This window comes from Muntiacus reevesi, chromosome 3 (assembly GCF_963930625.1).
Source record: "Muntiacus reevesi chromosome 3, mMunRee1.1, whole genome shotgun sequence".
NCBI classification, from domain to species: Eukaryota; Metazoa; Chordata; class Mammalia; order Artiodactyla; family Cervidae; genus Muntiacus; species Muntiacus reevesi.
Window position 1 is genome coordinate 267,675,910 of NC_089251.1, and position 19,877 is coordinate 267,695,786.

Below are 19,877 nucleotides of genomic sequence, written 5' to 3' on the forward strand. Positions count from 1 at the left end.
CTGAAAATAACCGGGGAGCCATTGGGACTTGGAGTGTTAGTTTACTAAGTAATTGAGGGGTCAAAAGAGTCAAGGAAGTTCATTGTGGACCCCTAACCAGGGCTCGATAGTGAATGTCAGTGTAATCATAGAGAAATCTTGGATGGTCTCAGGACTCAGTTGTTGGACTCAGGGTGGTGAAGTAAAGAAGCATCAGTGAACTTTTGAGAAAATATGGAGGTCCACTGGAGGAGTCACAGAGGTGCTTGAGCCCCTGAATAATCATGGACACTAAGGGCAACCATTTGGGGATAGTGGACACCAGAGTAAAGGGGGAACATCCACTGCAGATCACAAAAGGGCTTTCTGAACCCTGCTAGTAGTGAATGTCATTGGATGTCAACAGTAACTGGAAACTGGCAACCTGGAGAGCAGAGGCAACACTGAGGGTCAGCGAGCCCTGCATATCTGTGGTGGTGACTGGGAGGCAGGGCAGCTAATGCAGCAAATGGGTTCTGGCTAGTTGGGGGAATCTCTGTTCCACTAGGGGCTGGGGGTGTGTTTGTCCAACAGGATGGGGTATCTCTGTCTATCTGTCCCCCTGGCTTAGGGGACATCTGTCTATCCTTAGCACCTTTCTGATAGGCTGGGGTCTTTCTTACTGGCAGAGTTAAGACTGTCAAGCTGAAGGTCTGGCTGGAGAGTTGACTGGGTAGGAGGATGTCTTTCCACTGACTGTCTCTCTGTCCAGTTGTGGTGCTTTGTCTATTCTTGAAGGATTCTCTTTCGGTTGGCAGATTCGGTCTCTCGGTTGGCAGGTGGGAGGGGTGTCTGTGTGTCTGAACACAGGTCTCTCTGGATGCCTGGCTGGTCATCTTCCCACCTAAGAATCTGTCCATTTGTTTGGCTATCCTGCTATGTAATCTGTCTCTGCCTGGGATTTTATCTAGAACTCTGTCTTACCAGGGGTTTGTGTGTCTGTCTGCCTGTTTGGGGATCTATCTGCCTATCTGGCCTGTGAACAGAGTGGTTGAGACTTCAGTCCACCTGCCATGCTTCCACCATGGTTCACTGTTTCTGGCTGCACATTCACCCACAACTGCATACCCTCTTCCCTGCCCCACTCTTATGTCCTCCTCTTGTTAAGCAGACTGCCATCCTGACACTGGCCATCCCTCCATGTCTCTTCAACATCCAGATTCTCCTGGCTTGCCCTCCACTCAGCTCAGGCGTGGGGTGTGGGAAGACCACCAAGACCTCCTCCAGCAGCCCCGGCTCACCCCTCTCCATTCTCCCAGAGAACTGCAAGCTGTGTTCTTTCAATGGGACTCACTGCTGCTGCTGGCCCTCTTGCACATACTCCTGGTGGCAAGCAGTGGGAGCAGCTGACACTGTCCTGCAAGTCCTGGGCACTCCCATCCACATGCTAGTCTGCCGCCTGCTTGCCAGCTCAGAGGCCAGTAACAGAGCTGAGTGGACAGGGTGCTAGAAGGTGCTCAGGGAAGTTTTCACAATACTGTGCAGAGCCCAGCCTAGGCTGTTACAAAGGGGAAATCGTAACTTTTAAACAGGAGACATCACCTTCACCTAGAAAGTTTGTGAGGAGACGGTCTGAGACTACTGAAATCCCCACTGAAAAGTTCTCTGACTTCCTTTTTTAACTAGGCCACAAGAGGGAAGAAGAAATTTGAAAAAATTCTCCCACTGCTCTACTCTGTTAAGAACCTTTGGTTGGGTGGGCTTACCTATTGGCCCAGTTGGCAAACAGAAAAATGCTACTCACTCCAGTTATAAATGGCAGTTTGCATTCACCAGTGACTGGTGGTAACTGCCTTTGGGAGGGCTTTTATTCCAGACTCTGGAAACTCTACAAGACAAACCAATTTCCTAAATGAATAAATTACAAAGAAAAAAGTTTAAGAGAACACAAATGCTCATAGCAGCATTATTCAAAACAGTCCCAAAGTGAGAAATCAACTTTCATAAACTGATGGATAAAGAAAATATGGTGTACACTGTTAGGGTCCACAGGGGGCTCATGGTATTGTTTAAAAAATGGCCCATTGTGGTGACTTGACGAACGAGATGAAGTCACAGTGACCACAACGCCCTGGTGGCATGCTGTTTTTCCCTGCTGGTGCCAGTGTCTCAAGACTACATGACCACCAGCCTCTGTGGGGTCTCTGGTCCTGGTGCGCACAAGGTTTATTTGAGCCCTCTGAGCATCTCTGGCGACAATGGGGTTTGATTCTAAACATGATTTTGCCCTTCCTACCATCTTACTGGGGCTTCTCTGCCCTTGGACGTGGGGTATCTCCTCACAGCTGCTCCAGTACCTACTGTCTTGCTGGGGCTTCTCCGACCTTGGACATGGGGTGAGTGTCTGCGTTTGAGTGTCTCCAGGGGAGGTACAGGTCAGCAGTGGCTTGCTGCAGGGGCAGGGCTCTGGGTGCAGCAGACGGGTATGGCATAAGCCCTCTTGGAGGAGGTCGCCATTAACCCCACCATACAGCTGCCAGAACTTACTTACAAAGGCCTGGGAAACAGACTCTTGGAGGGCACAAACAAAACCTTGTGCATACCATGACCCAGGAAAAAGGAGCAGTGACCCCACAAGAGACTGACCCAGACTTGCCTGTGAGTGTCCAGGAGTCTCCGGTGGAGGTGTGGGTCAGTGCTGGCCTACTGCCGGGTTGGAGGCACTGAGTGTAGCAGTACATGCCTGGGGCCTTTTGAAGGAGGTCACCATTATCTTCATTACCTCCACCATAGTTTGGCCCTAGGTGAATAACAGGAAGGGAACATAGCTCCACCCATCAACAGAAATTTGGATTAAATATTTACTGAGCATGGACCCCTCCATCAGAACAAGACCCAGTTTCCCCCTCAGTCAGTCTCTCCCATCAGAACGTTTGCATAAGCCTCTTATCCTTTTCCATTTGAAGGCAGACAGACTGAAAACCACAATCACAAAAAACTAACCAATCTGATCACATGGATCACAGCCCTGTCTAATTCAATGAAAATATAAGCCATGCTGTGTAGGACCACCCAAGACGGACGGGTCATGGTGGAGAGTTCTGACAAAATGTGGTCCACTGGAGAAGGAAATGGCAAACCACTTCAGTATTTTTGCCTTGAGAACCCCATGGACAGTATGAAAAGGCAAAAAGACAAGACACTGAAAGATTAACTCCCCAGGTCGGTAGGTGCCCAATATGCTACTAGAGATCAGTGGAGAAATAACTCCGGAAAGAATGAAGAGATGGAGCCAAAGCAAAAACAACACCCAGTTGTGGATGTCACTGGTGATGGAAGCAAGGTCTGCTATAAAGAACAATATTGCATAGGAACCTGGAATGTTAGGTCCATGAATCAAGCAAATTGGAAGTGGTCAAACAGGAGATGGCAAGAGTGAATGTCTACATTTTAGGAATCAGCGAAATAAAATGTAATGGAATGGGTAAACTGAACTCAGATGACCATTACATCTACTACTGTGGGCAAGAATCCCTTAGAAGAAATGGAATAGCCACCACAGTCAACAAGAGTCTGAAATGCAGTACTTGGATGCAATCTCAAAAAATGACAGAATGATCTCTGTTCATTTCCAAGGCAAACCATTCAATATCACAGTGATCCAAATCTATGCCCCGACCAGTAAGGCTGAAGAAACTGAAGCTGAACAGTTCTATGGTTCTAAAGACCTACAAGATCTTCTAGAACTAACACCCAAAAAAGATATCCTTTTCATTATAGGGGACTGGAATGCAAAAGTAGGACGTTCAAGAGATACTCAGAAAAACAGATAAGTTTGGCCTTGGAGGACAAAATGAAGCAGGGCAAAGGCTATATAGAGTTTTGCCAACTGAACGCACTGGTCATAGCGAACACCCTCTTCCAACAACACAAGAGAAGACTCTACACATGACATCACCAGATGGTCAACACCTAAATCAGACTGATTATATTCTTTGCAGCCAAAGATGGAGAAGCTCTATACAGTCAGCAAAAACAAGACCGGGAGCTGACTGTGGCTCAGATCATGAACTCCTTATTGCCATATTCAGTCTTAAATTGAAGAAAGTAGGGAAAACCACTAGACCAGTCAAGTATGACTTAAATCAAATCCCTTACGATTATACAGTGGAAGTAACAAATAGATTCAAGGGATTAGATCTGATAGACAGAGTGCCTGAAGAACTATGGAGGTTTGGGACATCATACAGGAGTTAAGGGATCAAGACCATCCCCAAGAAAAAGAAATGCAAAAAAGAAAAATGGCTGTCTGATGAGGCCTTACAAACAGCTATGAAAAGAAACGAAAGGCAAAGGAGAAAAGGCGAGATACACCCATTTGAATGCAGAGTTTCAAAGAACAGCAAGGAGAGATAAAAAAGCCTTCCTCAGTGATCAGTGTCAGAGAAGGCAATGGCACCCCACTCCAGTACTCTTGCCTGGAAAATCCCATGGACGGAGGAGCCTGGTAGGCTGCAGTCCATGGGGTCGCTAAGGGTCGGACGCGACTGAGTGACTTCACTTTCACTTTTCACTTTCATGCATTGGAGAAAATGGCAACCCACTCCAGTGTTCCTGCCTGGAGAATTCCAGGGACGGGGGAGCCTGATGGGCTGCCATCTATGGGGTCGCACAGAGTCGGACACAAATGAAGCAACTTAGCAGCAGCAGCAGAGATCAATGCAAAGAAATAGAGGAAAACAATAGAATTGGAAAGACTAGAGATCTCTTCAAGTAAATGAGAGATACCAAGGGAACATTTCATGCAAAGATGGGCTCAATAAAGGACAGAAATGGTACAGACCTAACAGAAGCAAACAAGATTAAGAGGTGCCACAAATACACAGAAGTATACAAAAGAGATCATCACGACCCAGATTATCATGATGGTGTGATTACTCACCTAGAGCCAGACATCCTAGAATGCGAAGTGTAGTGGGCCTTAGGAAGCATCACTACAAAGCTAGTGGAGGTGATGGAATTCCAGTTGAGCTATTTCAAATCTGAAAAGATGATGCTGTGAAAGTGCTGCACTCAATATGCCCGCAAATTTGGAAAACTCAGCAGTGGCTACAGGACTGGAAAAAGTCAGTTTTCATTTCAATCCCAAAGAAAGACAATCCCAAAGAATGTTCAAACTACTGCATAACTGCACTCATCTCACACGCTAGGAAAGTAATGCTCAAAATTCTCCAAGCCAGTATGTGAGCCATGAACTTCCAGATATTCAAGCTGGTTTTAGAAAAGGAAGAGGAACCAGAGATCAAATTGCCAGCATCCACTGGATCATCAAAAGAGCAAGCAAGTTCCAGGAAAACATCAATTTCTGCTTTATTGACAATGTCAAGCCTTTGACTGTGTGGATCACAAGAAACTGGAAAATCCTTAAAGAGATGGAAATATCAGACCACCTGAACTGCCTCTTGAGACATCTGTATGCAGGTCAGAAAGCAATAGTTAGAACTGGACATGGAACAACAGACTGGTTCCAAATCGGGAAAGGAGTACGTCAAGGCCGTATATTGTCACCCTGCTTATTTAAGTTATATGCAGACTACATCATGAGAAACGCTGGGCTGGATGAAGCACAAGCTGGAATCAAGACTGCCAGCAGAAATATCAATAACCTCAGATATGTAGATGACACCATCCTTATGGCAGAAAGTGAAGAACTAAAGAGACTCTTGATGAAAGTGAAAGAGGAGAGTGAAACAGTTGGCTTTAAACTCAACATTCAGAAAACTAAGATCATGGCATCTGGTCCCATCACTTCATGGCAAATAGATGGGGAAACAGTGGAAACAGTGACAAACTTCATTTTGGGGGGCTCAAAAATCACTGCAGATGGTGGTTGCAGCCATGAAATTAAAAGACGCTTGCTCCTTGGAAGAAAAGTTATGACCAAACTAGCCAGCATGTTAAAAAGCAGAGACATTACTTTGCCAACAAAGGTCCATCTAGTCAAAGCTACAGTTTTTCCAGTAGTCAGGTATGGATGTGAGAATTGGACTATAAAGAAAGCTGAGCGCTAAAGAATTGATGCTTTTTAACTGTGGTGTCGGAGATGATTCTTGCGAGTCCTTGGACTGCAAGGAGATCCAGCCAGTCCATCCTAAAGGAAATCAACCCTGAATATTAATTGTAAGGACTGATGCTGAAGCTGAAACTCCAATACTTTGCCCACATGATGCAAACAAGGGTCTCTTTGACAAGACCCTGATGGTTAGAAAGATTGAGGGCAGTAGAAGGGAAAGACAGAGGATGAGATGGTTGGATGGCATCATGAACTCAATGGACGTGAGTCTGAGTAAACTCCGGGAGTTGGTGATGGACAGGGAGGCCTGGCGTGCTGCAGTCCATGTGGTCGCAGAGTTGGACACGACTGAGCGACTGAACTGAAACTGAGACATGACCACCAGACCATGAGACCCCTCTGAATACATGATCACAAGACCCCAGCTGCGAGCTGAACTAAGGACCCCATCCTTCGAGGCACAGTTTCCCACCGACAGGGTATGAAGGCTGGGCTATAAAGGGAGAGCACGGGTGTCTAAGGTCACCCTCTCTCTTCCCAGAATGTATCTTTCTCTGCCTGATGCCACGGTCACCTTACACACATAGAATAGAGTACTATCTAGCAACAAAGAGGAATGAACTAGTGATACATACTACAACATAAAGTTTGAAAACAAGAGAAGTGTGAAATATTTCCTGCTATGTCACAGTGGGCAAGAATATCACCGCCATCAGTGATTTCAGGCCTCTAAACGTGAATGAGCTCCCAAAAGGGAAAATAATGCCTGTGATCCACTAGATGCTGCTGCCCCGCCCCCCACAGTGATTGCTAAGGAGCTTGGGGGGGGGGGGGGGCGGGATTGCTGGATGTGAGCAAAAGCAGCAATCTTCTGCCACGCCTTTCAGTGAAAGACAAATTAAAGATGTGAACACTCAAAAAGCAAGATTGCGGGATTTGGTCCCAGAGAGCAGAAGTGCATATGAAAGGAAAGAGTTCCGTAAGCCCAGAAGTTTGCATCTTACCATATACAGAAGAGCAATGAGTTCCTTGAGACATCTGGTTTTCCTTAATTAACAATAATCTTTTATGTTCGGACTGTCTGCCCTCTTTGTTGCAAACTTCTATATACAGCCTGCCTCCCTCTCCAGCCTCTTCAGAGCAGCTCCTCAGGGCTGGCTGAGATGCTGTTTTCCAGGCTTGAAGTCCTAAACATTCCCACCAAATAAAATAACTTTTTGCTCTCAGGTTCTGACTATTCTAGTCGACAGAAGCCAGTCACAAGACACTACAAACCATACGATTCCATCCCGTCACTGAGTGTAAGCTCATACATACTAAGCTTGCTCCACAACAGGCGGGTTCAAGAGATAGGTCACTGACACAAGGAACAGAGACTTCATTCAGAAAGCCAGCAAACCAAGATAATGGGCTTCAACCATCTTGCCTGAGTCTCAATTCAGGTTCCTTTATACCAAAAGGGGAGGGAAAAAGTCAAACACTTCCTGGTTCCCATTCGCCTCCAGAAGGGATGTGCTAATTTCCTCCTTCCTGCAGTCATTAACAGCTGGGCCTGGTCAAGATGTTTCCTGGAGCTAAACAAAGGTATTTTAGCCTAACACTCATTACCTGTAAGCAAAGTTCCCAGAGACTGGCCATTATGTATAACTTAAGCTTGGAGGCAACATCCCCTTAGTGAATAACTTGTAATGGAATACAAGGTTCTTCTCTATCACAGTTCTTATGGAATGTCCAGAGTAGGCAAATCTATAGAGACCAAAAGTAGATTAGTGGTTACAAGGTGCTGAGAGTTGGGAGAAGATTGGACAGGAATGAGAGGTGACAGCTAAAGGGTATGGAGTTTCTTTCAGAAGGGACAAAAATGGCCTAAAATTAGATTGTGGTGATGACTGTACAACCCTGTGAATATAATAAAAAAAAATTTAACCCTATACTTTAAACAAATGAATGATGTTGACGTGCATTATTATCTCAATAAAGCTGTTTTAAAAAGGACAACAGAATTGTCAACCATTCGCAATGAAATGCACCTAAGTTGCATCCTGGTTCAAATGAACATACTGTATCAGGGAAAACTGAACATTAACTGGATATGTAGAGTAGAATCTGGAATAACTATTGATTTTTTTAAGTGTGACAGTGCTATATTATTTTTGTTGAATCTTATTTTTTAGAGCTGTATGGAAATATTTTTGGATGAAACGACATGGTATCTGGGGTTTGCCTCAAAATAAACAGGTGGAGCCGATATAGGGAGAGAGTGCAGCCACAAAGTGGGTTATTGTTTAGTTGCTAAATCTTTCGCAACCACATGGACTGTAGCCGGCCAGGCTCCTCTGTCCAAGACATTTCCCAGGCAAGAATATTAGAGTGAGTTGCCATTTTCTTCTGTAAGGGATGTTCCTGGCTCAGGGATCAAACCCATGGCTCCTGTGTCTCCCCGTCTCCTGCATTGGCAGGCGGATTCTTTACTGCTGAGCCACCAGGATACTGGTCGATGAGATGGGCTTCGTGGACTCACTGTACAGTCCTCTGCTCTTATTTTGGAATTCTGCACAATTAAAAGACTTAAAACAATCTATCAACATAGAGGTAAACAACTTTCTATAAAGAGCTAACAGGTCACAGAGAACACACATATAGTCAATGAATATTTGAAGATGTATGACATCTGTTACAAGCTTCCCTGGTAGATTAGATGGTAAAGAATCCGCCTGCAATGCAGCACAGCCAGGTTCAATTCCTTGGCTCAGAAGATACCCTGAAGGAGGGCATGACTATCCTCTCCAGTATTCTTGCCTGGAGAATCCCACGGACAGAGGAGCCAGGTGGAGTACGGTCCATGGGGATGCAGAGTCGGACACAACTGAGCAACTAACACTAACATCTGTTATAATTTTAAAAACAAATTCAATTGAGGAACAATTTTGTGCCTAGAGCCTGGCCAAGTCTGACATTCCCCAGTGCTGACAAGGACACAGGAAACACTCGGATCTACTGACAGTGACTGGAAGACAGCCTCTTGGAGGACAATTCAGCAGCACCTATAATCATTTTCAAGACACAATTCCACTTGCAGCAGTTTACTCATCAGATATACTTACATAAATATGCATAGATGCTATGTTCAGTGTTCCTGAAGCAATGTTTGTGATTGTAAAAACAGGAAACAAGTTGAGTCTGTGCCCAACAAAAACTGGTGAATTCACATACCAGACATCCTAGACAACTTAAGAGATATCCTCAGGTAATCTAGGGAGATCCTAAAGAGATCCTTAAAGGCCATATGCTTCCCACTGCTGGTGAACCCAAGTGCACTGGGTTATCTGAGGAACTTGAATTACACTCAAAGGAGACCACAATGAAATGAATAAATGGTTTGCATCTTGTTTATTTTCTGCCTGCCCTGGCTGAAAGCTGGTCCCCAGGGCCAATCTTCGCTGTGAGACTTTTGCACTCACATTTTTATTCCCATTCCCAGATGATGAATGTACAGGGTCACTAACAGCAGCACCAGATCTCCCAGGGTAGCACCAAACCCTCCCAACAGCCCAGGAGCTTGTCACCCCATCAGGTCTGCCTTGTCCTACACACGTCACTACCGGGCCTGAGGACGTCCCAGAGCTGTGTGGTCCGCACCTGAGGAGACCCCACACCTTTCACACTCAACAGACAGACATGCCCTGACCGCTTAGGAGGTAAACAGCGTGCTGTGGCAATCAGACTTCATCTGACCTCTCCCCACCTCCCGGGTCCGGGGCCACATCCTGACTGGTGAGTGGGCTCACGCAGCACTCAGGAAGACTCTCTTGTGTGCGGTGTTGGTGTAGGGGTGCCAGCGCCACTCTACGTCTGCAGTGGCCTCCTGTTCCAGCGTGCCCAGGCGGATCATGTACACTGGGGGAAGGGGATGAGATGTGGTCACCTACATATCCAGCACTGCCCACCACCAGGTGTAGGAGAAAGCCCCAAACTCACACTTCAGCTCAAAGCGCGGCCCAACCTCAGTCAGCTCCACATTGCGGTGGTTGGTCTTCTTGTATACATGGTGCCTGGGGCAGAGGGGACAGGACAGGGTTGAGGGGAGGCAGGGAGCAGCTGCAGGATGAACAATAAACAGTACAGCGACATAAAGCTCAGGACATCACTTGAGCTGGGTCAACAGACCCACCGGAAGGAGATGTAGTCATCCTGATTGGCGAAGGTGATGACCCGGTGGCTGTCATCTTTGGGCACAGGGAACAGGTAGCGGAGTATGTCAGAGACCTAGGGCAGCAGGAAGAAAAGCCTCAAACGCCTGGCCTGGAACCCCCCAGCCCCCAGCCCCCAGCCCATGGCCTCAGACTCACCCGCTTACCCAGGCGGGAGGAGAATCCATGCATGATGAGGTGAGGCTTGGCCTCTGATGCAGTGCCCAGGTCAGGGATGTCATGCCTCATGACTACGTTGCACAGTGTGAAGTACGCAGTTGGGCCAAAGGGCAGGTGGCTGACAATGAGCCCCACTGGCAGGGCCACGAAAGCCGTCAGAGACCTTCTGCTCCTAGCCAGCCACCCTCGCAGCACCAAGCTCCCTCCCACCAGCCTTACCGGGTGTGCCTCGATGCTCATGGACAACCAGCAGGTCAGTGACCCCATTGGCTTTGCAGGCTCGCACCAGAGCTCCTACCTCATGCCGGCCACGGTTCATGCGCTGGGCACCAGGGAACACCAACTTCAGCTCCTGCATGTGAACTCCCTCTGGTTAGGACTGGGGCTCCAAGTGTCTGAACACCTCCCACTCACACCTGTCGTCATACCTTTGCAAACATCTTAAGGCGGGAACTGGGATCTCGGGAGGTAGTAATCATGATCTTGGGATCTTCAACCCCTGCCCATCGATACTCATCATCTACGTGGCTGGTCACACCTGTTAGGAGCATGAGGCACAAGAACACGATATTGCCGAGGAAAATGAAATGCTAACTTGCGGAGGTCAAATCCACCTAGAACAACACTGTCTGACAATACCTTCAAGGATGAAAATGCTCTGTACCTGCTCTGGGCAGCAGGGTGACCCCTGGTCAAACTGGCTACAAGCACAAGTGTGATCGAGGAATTGAATCTTTCTATTTAATTTTAGTTCATTTAAGCTCTGGTAATCACATGGAACAAGCAGCTACCATGTTAGCACAAGTTCAGACTCTGTTAAGACCAAGAGTAACAGACTCCTTTGCCTCACAGCAAATATTTATGCTGTGATTCCTTTCATATTTGCTGAATGATGCAATGAATCACACATCTGGACACCAATGAAGTCCTGGTAGCGGAGGACACAGGAATGAACGAAATGGACACTGTTGTGCCCTAGCAGAGCCTACGTTCCCAGTGAGAAGGCCAATCAACAGACCAAGTACAAAGTGGGGTAGTACTGTGTCATGGGAGCACAACGGGGAGCACTCGGTGAGAGGGCCCCTGAGGCGTCATCTGTGCACAGCCACGAGCGTGCCTGGAGGACAATCTCAGGATCAGGCGCTTCACAGCCTTTCTTCAAGGTGTCTCAGGAATGACATGGGAGTTAGTGGGCTCAAGTGCAGCAAGAGAAGCTGGCCCATAGAGCCAGGGAAGGTCACCTTCACCGCCGGCATCATCAAATTCCAGGGACCCCTGTAAGGCCAGAGCTTCCCTGCGTAACTCGGTGGGAATCAGGCGGTTCTCTGCAGAAGGAAGACAGAGAGGTTGAGACAGACATGCACAGAACCTTCAGTTTTTACAACACTGTACAAACTTGATGGAAAAACACCCCTTTACTCTGCTCTGAGCAGAGAGCTGATATGTAATCAGAGATGAAGGTGGAAATGAAATGATTTATTTTTGGCTATATGTCACCTTGTTAAGAGTGTTTATAGGTGATTTCATTTACTATGGGTCCTGAGTGTCAAGACTTGAGAGGTTTCTAAAATATCTAACCACAAGTAAGCATTCCCTGTGTAGTCAGAAAAAAATTAATGTTAAAAAAAAAAAAAAAAAGGAAACTACTCATTCTATACGAAGGTGGATCAGGAAACCCTCAAACCCTCTGACATTAAAATCATTAGTCGTGATGCTCTGTCAGAGGTTCCCTCTGTGAACTAAAGCTAGATTTGGCAGAAGAGCTGGGCTGTGTGGCCATGCCCACTTTGAAGCATGTCCTTGAATCCAGCCCTTCTCTCTAACATACCCTGGACAAACTCTTGCACACTGTAGACAGTGTTCACAGCAGCAGGGCTGACCCAAACTAAAAATAAGCTGTCCACTCCCCACAGTGAACTGGATGAAGACCCTGTGGAATATGCACCTGCAGGAGCCCCACCTACATTCAATGGATTTTAGAAACGATGCCAAAAAAAAAAAGGTGGCAAAAGAATATACAAAACCTAATACTACCTAAAATCAACCAATATGATTTAATATTACAAACAAGCATGATACAGGCAAAAAAGAAGACGAAGGAAATGGCTTATTTTTAATCAATATTCAATACTGTGGTTCTCTAAGTTGGGGGAAATATTTCTGAACTTCAATATATTTATCATTGTTCACTTCTTAAGGTGAGCAGACAGGTCATTACATCAGGAGCTCAGTCGCAACGGACTCTCTACGGGCTCCATGGGCTGTAGTCCGCTAGATTCCTCTGTCCCTGGAATTTTCCAAGCAAGGATACTGGAGTGGGCTGCCATTTCCTACTCCGGGTTCGAACCCACATCTCTTGCATCAGCACGGTAGATTCTTTTACCACTAGCGCTGAGAAGCTCTGTTTTACATTATGCTTGACATAAACATACATACACATACTACAATACTTTACATGCCTAAAATCTAAGACAATCAAAGTGAATTTAAAACGGAGGTATTGAGTTGATGCACTATCAGGAAACAGAGCTCCACCAACACAGGAACCAACAAGATACATATAAATAAAGCATTTCCAAACAGGCATGTGTGACAGACTCTTAACAGTAGGGCAAATGGGCAAAATATTGCAAAGTTAAATTCCTAACTTACAACGCAAATAAAATTAAGTTCTACACAAATTAACAGTTTTCAAATACAAGGGACTTGTAACAGCAGTAAAAGACAATCAGATATTACCTTGTAGTGAAAATAGGGACCAAGAACAGAAACGACGCAGGGGAAATATGTATAGGACCACGTGAAACGTTTACATCTGGAAAGGCCTAGACACTGTAACTTAGCGACTAAACAACAACTAAGACACTGTAAATAAAATAAGCAAGCTGTAAAATCTGGATACTGTAACATAAATGACAAGCAATTCATACCATCTTGAAAGGAACATGTGCAAACCATGAAGAAGATCAAACAGTTAAGGGAAATGACCAGTAAATACGTGAAAAGCTACTCACCACACTAACACAAGTAAATGCTAATCAAACGCGTTTTACAGCATTGAGGCCTGTTTCCCGTTGGGTTTTAAAACTAAGGTCTCTAGAAAAGATTGAAGAGCGGGGGAAACACGTACCCTCAAGCGCGCGCCGAACCTTGTCCTTCCTCTCCTGGGCCGTTCGCTCAGCCTCCTCTCGTGCCTTGCGGTACAGGTACTCGCGGCGAAGGCGGGCCTCGCGGCGCAGCTGGGAAAACAGCGGGCCCATTCAGACACCGGTTTTCGCCAAGCAAAGCGGGCTCCAGAAACATACGCCCAGACCCCACCGGCCACAGCCCCAGCCTCCACCACTCCCCAACCTCCAAAACAGGAGTTTAAAACATCCCTCCTACCATCCTGAGCGCAACTTCCACGTGGGTCCAGGAGAATCTTTGGATACCGCTTGCGCAACGCACTCCTCGCTTCCGCCGTCCTCGCTTCCGCCCTTAACCAAAAGTCCGTAGAGACCTCACTGGATTCCGCTGATTCCGACAATGCCCGAAGTTAAAATGGCGAACAGAGGGTGGGAGTCGCAAAGCGATTGGCCAGACTGAAGCGCGTGCTCACTGAAGCAACCAATAGGCAGGATAGGGTGGCAAGGTGCTGTCACGTGGCTTAGAACGGCAGTTAATAAAGGCTACAGCCCGAGGCTTCACTACCTACCGCGAGGAGACGAATGTTCAGTTTGAAGGTGAGGAGCCCCTAAAATAACCATAACTGTAGGCTCCAGCAGCTGTAAAAGCTGTACAGCGATTGACCAGATGATCGCCTACCCGCCCATTCTGAAATTAAAGCCGCCCCTCCTTTAAAATGGACGCCTCGTTTCATCACCACTCCGACAACCCTGCATTTAAATCGCGGCCTCTTCCAGAAGTGATACGGAGATACCCACAGCTCTCGCCGACTGTCCGGGTGGCTGGTCCCCTTCGGATACTAGTCTGCCGAAGGTTATCACTTCCAGGGTCGCAGCTCTGAGGGCGCTGATCCTGAAAAGCACAAAGCAGGCAGCCACAGTCCACCCACGACTAGGAACGCCCCCGAGGGGGCGGGCCTCTCACGCCTGTTGGCTGTCCTGCTAGGACGGCGGACACTCACTGGGACACTCACCTGTCAGGAACCGGCTCTCGACTCAGCCGAGCAGATGGCTTCTCGGGATCTGCGGGCCGAGCTGGACTTTCTTCTCCTGCAGCTCCTCGGAGACCTGGAGCAACTGGAGGCGAAGCGGCAGGCGCTAAACGCCCGGGTGGAGGAGGTGGGAGCTTAGGGCGGGAGGGCGTGCTGGCACCCGCACGGAAGTTACTTCGTTTCACCTCTCTATTCTCTCTTCCCAGGGCTGGCTCTCGCTCTCCAAAGCGCGCTATGCCATGGGTGCCAAGTCAGTAGGGCCCCTGCAGTATGCCTCCCACATGGAGCCCCAGGTCCGCGTCTACACCAGGTGAGGAGACTTGCATGCTGCAGCGGGTGGGCGGGCAGAGGCCCGGCTAGGGCCGCCAAAGGTCCAATCTCTCTTCTCGTTCTGTAGCGAGACTCAGGACGGACTCCAGAAGTTCTGGATGGTGAGAGCCGGCACCCAGACTCCAGAGGAGGTGGGGTCCCGCGAGGCAGGTGAGCTCCCCCTCTTCTTCCCGTAGGGTCCCTTCCCATATAAAAAACAAAATGCATGGGACGTCTGAGGAGATGATATTATTTCGGCTGTTGCGATAGAGCGCGCCCCAATTCTGAAGATCAGAATATCTCAGTAGAGCAGTTTTGTGTTGTTGTTGTTTTTTCAATATTGCTTCCGCTTTATGTTTTGATTTTTCGGCTGCAAGGCATGTGGGATCTTGGCTCCCTAACCAGGGATTAAACCTGCTCCCCCTGCATTGGAAGGCAAAGTCTTAACCACTGGATCGCCAGGGAAGTCCCTATGCAGAGCGGTTTTTTTGCCTTAGATTTATAGGGGGAATAGAAAGTTATGGATGAGGTCCTTTACCGTTAGAATTGTTTTGCAGTCAGGGGAAGTCTCAGCTGAACAGAAGATGTTTATTTCTGTGTCTAGCTAGTTTCAGGGGGACAAATTTCGAATCCCAGTTAATCATTCATGAGACAATGGGGAGTTGAAGGGTGTGTCTGACCTTTCAGCAGGTTCAGGCAAAATGGCAAAAGTCTCTGTGCCTTTTTCACAGGTAAACAAGGGGGGTCATTTGCCGGTTTTATGGCAGTCAGTAAAAAAGAGTGGACAGACACGGGGCGGGGGGGGGGGGGGGGGGGTGGTTCTTTGTAATAAGGTATTTTCCGAAACATAAAACGGATTTTCCAACAGTTGGTATTTTCTGGGATCTTGAGCTTAGACTGAGTTTAACATTGTCGCCAAGAAGATGGCCAGGTATTAATAACGAGACCACCAGCCTTTCTTTCTTCAGCTCTGCGCAGGCGCAAGGGTCTCCCAAGGACCCCAGAGCAAGACTCCTCCCCAGCTCCCCAGAACCCTTTGAAATGGTTTGGAATCCTGGTTCCTCACAGTCTGCGACAAGCTCAAGCCAGCTTCCGGGAGGGTGAGTGACCCTGAAAGGGACTTTCTATTTACCGGGAGTGCTAATGCCAGGCTTGGGATTAGTCTGCAAAAGGCTTTGCAGGTTTTCTCCATTTCAGACTTGTTGCACACCTACAGTTTTTTAAAAAAGCATTTATTGGCTGTTGGCAGAGTTCAGGTTCATAGGAGATGCTGGGGATACAGCAGGAAACAAAAGGTATAACACCCTCATGGGATCTTTATTGAGTGCAGAAACATGCATGCAAACAAATAAGTAGGCCCTAAATAAAATACCAGGCAATGAAAGTTGCTATGAAAAAATAAGGTAGAGAGAGTGCAATGGATGGCATAGCCTAGGGGAGCTGTTGAATATTTGGTAGCCTGGAAAGGCCTCTGAAGAGATGAAGGAAAGACCTTTGTTGGTGATCTGGGGGAACAGTGTTCTAGGTGCCAGGGACCAACCAGGGCAGATCTCTGAAGTGATGTTGCGTCTGGTATGGCAGAGAGGAGGCCAGTGGGCAAGAGTGGAGGTGGTGTGGACAGTTGCAGATAGGATAAATGGGGGGAAACTGCATGTTTTTTCCAGTAGAAAACCACAGGATTTGCTGATAGATCAATTCAGGAGTAAGGGAGGGAGAGCAGTGAAGGATGCGCCCAGTCTGTAGTCAGAATGCCTGAAAAGGTGAGGTGGGAGGGCCACAGAGCAGCAGCTGAGGTAAAGTCAGAAGTGGTGTTGGGCTATGTTCCTGGTGTGGTAGAGATTTTGAGTGGATGGTTGGGTACATGGATCTGGAGTTTGGAAGAGGCCTGGACTGGAGAGAGAGGTTTGAGAGCTCACTGCATAACACTGGTTTTAAATTCCCAAGTTGCTGACACAGCCACAGCATTAAAGTGGAAATGGGATGAGGTCAGCAGAGGTTCCAGGAATGTGAACAGGAAGTAAGGGGAAAAAGGAGGGAAGAGGCCAGTCAAGAAGACTAAGCAGTGGGGCGGAAGCAACATCAGGAGGGTTAAGTGTGATCTGGAGGGAATGATCAGTGTGACCAGGCAGTGTGGCAGAAGACAGGACTGGCCAGTGATCTGGGTGGTGTGGAGGGCCCAGAGGACTTCACAGCAGCTATTCAGGAGAGGTATCAAGTGGAAGCAACATAGGTGTGGATCCAGAGTGCGGGCCACTCTTGGGGGCAGAGAAAACAAGTAGAAGGAGAGAGGGCAAGAGTAGTGAGAGCCTGTGATAATGGAGAAAAGAAGGAATGATATAAGGACACGAGACTATGTTATGATCTGTGCATTTTTAGTTCCTGGTGGGTGCTATAAGAGGGTCAAGGAAGGGAGGGGGGATCGGGATGGGGAATACATGTAACTCCATGGCTGATTCATGTCAGTGTATGACAAAACCCACTACAATATTGTAAAGTAATTAGCCTCCAACTAATAAAAATAAATGAAAAAAAAAAAAAAGAGGGTCAAGGCAATCTGAGGAGGAGGTGACATTTTAGCAATGACCTGAAGCACCTTGAGAGTATGATGAGTCCAGTGAGGTTCTCGAGGAGTCAATGCCAGCTGCACCTGGAATGTTTTAGGAGTAGTTTGAAGGCCAGAGGCTGTCCAGAGCCCCTTGAGTCATGTGGCACCATAGATACCACGGTGACAATCTCTTCTCCTCCTCTAGGTCTGCAGCTGGCTGCAGACATGGCCAGTCTTCAGAGCCGCATCAACTGGGGTCGAAGCCAGCTCAAGGAACTCCAGGAGAAGCTCAAGCAGCTAGAACCCAGGGCTCCCTGACCTGTCCCCACAGAAGCAAAGCAGTGGGAACAGCTGTTCTTCAATGTGGCTCCCTTGTCAGGCCTTCCTGCTTCACGGATTGCCTGCCACCCCAACTAATGCCTGCTCCTTAATACTCCTCTGGTCTGCATGTTTCCAACTTTGTTAGGTGGGGAAATCTGAAGAGGCAAACTGCATAATGTTCAGAGTTACTACTGTGAAACCACTTGTAAACTTAACATTGTTCCAGGACACATCTATGTGGAGCAGTCACAAAGTTGTTAGGTTAGTTCATATCATTGAACGATAACAACCTCATGCATCAGTTAGCTGTGGTTTTTCATTACTGGATGAAATACTACACAGCAAGTGGCAGGGAAGGACAAGAAGTAGGTGCTTCAGTTTCTCTAGATCCTTAAAACTGACTTTAATGGAGGGGAAAAAACATACATAGCTACACAGATCAGGACAGAATGATTCTGCACTGATAGAAAAACACACATAACCTGAGTAGATGCAGAATGCTTAGCAGGTTTTAAGCCAGAAAGTAAAAAAGGATCTGACCTAGATTTTCAAGGGAACTCTTTCAAGAGACCATTCAGGTTTTTAAAAAACTGTTTTTGCCTTTCAAGTGTGAATCTTTTAATTTGTTGAGGGGCCAGAAACTCTGTGTCCAGGCTTCTTTTTCTATGGGCTTGTTGATATTTTTAGCAGTTTGTAGGTGCTTATGGGGGATGTTAGTTTTTTTGTTCATAATATGAGGTGTATTTTTCCCAGTTTTTGTGTTTTAGCGTTACTTACTGTGGTGTTTTTTTAAGCTTTTTATTATAAAACACGTTACATTAAACTGCACAGAACAGTTGAATAGCTTAATGAGTAAAGTGAAACCTCTCTGAGCTCTTGTGTGTTTAAATCAAGTTTCTTAGAACAGTTGAAATTATCAGGTAGCTATTTTATGATTTCTGGCTTTGAGATTGCAGTTGATGGGATAATAAGGGAATCCTCCAGTGTTTTCCTCAAGAACTTTTGTATTCAAGTGAAGTATGGGGTGAGGCCTGCACTCAGCTTCCTCTTTTCTACCATAGTTCACATACAGTGGACCATCCTTAGCGCTGATTTGAAATGCCACTCTTTTCTTTCAATTAATCCCAGTGTTATATACCCCTACCATATTTTGGCATTTTCTTTTTTTTCATTGATCTTAATGTAAGTTAAGAGACACAAGTACCACAGTGTTTTAATTCTTGAGCCTTTAATAAATATATACTTTAATCGCAGTAGGGCAAATTTTCTGGTTGGATTGGGGGAATTTTGGAGAGGGGGCACCCTACCTTTGTGAAAAGCTTAATTGAAGCACTCAAAAGGAAACAATGTGACTGGAGGAAAAAAGGGCATCCCTCCGCCAACACAAAGGCTGCATTTCAGAGATTCTCAAGCCAAAATAAGTGCAGGGGAACACGCTGTTTTTGCTTTTCTAAGAAAAGATTCTGGGAACCTGGTCCTGAGGCGGGTGCGCGGGGCGGCGGGTGGCCACGGGGAGAGAAGTTGACATCGAAGGTCAAGCACTAGCCCTCCTTCATTTACTGTTTGAAACCGGGCTTCGGGGACGCCCACGGTCCAAAGGGGTTACAAGCGCCTCCTCACCCACCCTCGGTCGGGTCCTAGGGCGTGTTTTCCGGAGTAAGAGTTCCCTTCATTCAAGAGACGCCCGGATGTGCTGACAAACCTACGTCAGCAGACCCGGCTCGCGCAGCCGCAGTCAGGCAGAAATGCTACAAGCGCGCGCAAAGCCTCAAGTGCGCAGGTGTGTGGTTATGCTGACGACAGGCTGATGGAGATAATATATATACGAATAAGGGGGATGCACTTTCAGTGGTTCCCATATGGTCTAGCGGTTAGGATTCCTGGTTTTCACCCAGGCGGCCCGGGTTCGACTCCCGGTATGGGAACTAGGGGTACACTTTTTTTTTGAGTTGGAGTTATTTGCCAAAGTTTTAGTTTTTTGCCTTTAGTACATCTCAAGTCAAATTAACTGCTTCTTTCCATTCAATCCTAGCTAAATCGAGGCCCAGGAAGCTCCAGGGCCCAGTCTTAAATGTTTTAATCATTGTCAATTTTCATCATTATTAGCTAGTTGTTCTCTACCACTGAGTTACATAAGATACATTA

The 19,877-nt window shown here is 47.0% G+C and overlaps 2 protein-coding genes and 1 non-coding gene across 5 annotated transcripts; 2 read left to right on the forward strand and 1 right to left on the reverse strand.

Annotated features, from left to right (window-relative positions):
• Positions 1-9,386: 9,386 nt before the first annotated feature.
• IMP4 (IMP U3 small nucleolar ribonucleoprotein 4) lies at positions 9,387-14,113 on the reverse strand. The gene is made up of 9 exons (XM_065931998.1): positions 13,786-14,113; positions 13,532-13,640; positions 11,643-11,726; positions 10,830-10,939; positions 10,621-10,753; positions 10,381-10,535; positions 10,203-10,297; positions 10,010-10,083; positions 9,387-9,928 (listed from the first exon to the last, which is right to left on the reverse strand). The coding sequence occupies exons 1-9, from the start codon at positions 13,786-13,788 to the stop codon at positions 9,816-9,818; spliced, it is 876 nt and encodes a 291-aa protein (XP_065788070.1). The 5' UTR covers positions 13,789-14,113; the 3' UTR covers positions 9,387-9,815.
• On the forward strand, positions 14,042-18,985 carry CCDC115 (coiled-coil domain containing 115). Of its 3 annotated transcripts, none has more exons than XM_065932001.1 (5): positions 14,042-14,123; positions 14,764-14,867; positions 14,955-15,037; positions 15,820-15,966; positions 17,617-18,985. In XM_065932001.1, the coding sequence occupies exons 1-5, from the start codon at positions 14,109-14,111 to the stop codon at positions 17,727-17,729; spliced, it is 462 nt and encodes a 153-aa protein (XP_065788073.1). In that variant the 5' UTR covers positions 14,042-14,108; the 3' UTR covers positions 17,730-18,985. The 3 variants fall into 3 exon arrangements, with proteins under 3 accessions (XP_065788073.1, XP_065788071.1, XP_065788072.1); XM_065931999.1 differs by lacking the exon at positions 14,042-14,123 and adding an exon at positions 14,432-14,684; XM_065932000.1 differs by lacking the exon at positions 14,042-14,123 and adding an exon at positions 14,432-14,684 and having other exon boundaries at positions 15,835-15,966.
• Positions 18,986-19,585: 600 nt separating this feature from the next.
• Positions 19,586-19,657, forward strand: TRNAE-UUC (transfer RNA glutamic acid (anticodon UUC)). Its single transcript has one exon. It is a non-coding gene; the product is annotated as a tRNA-Glu (tRNA).
• The last annotated feature ends 220 nt before the right edge of the window (positions 19,658-19,877 follow it).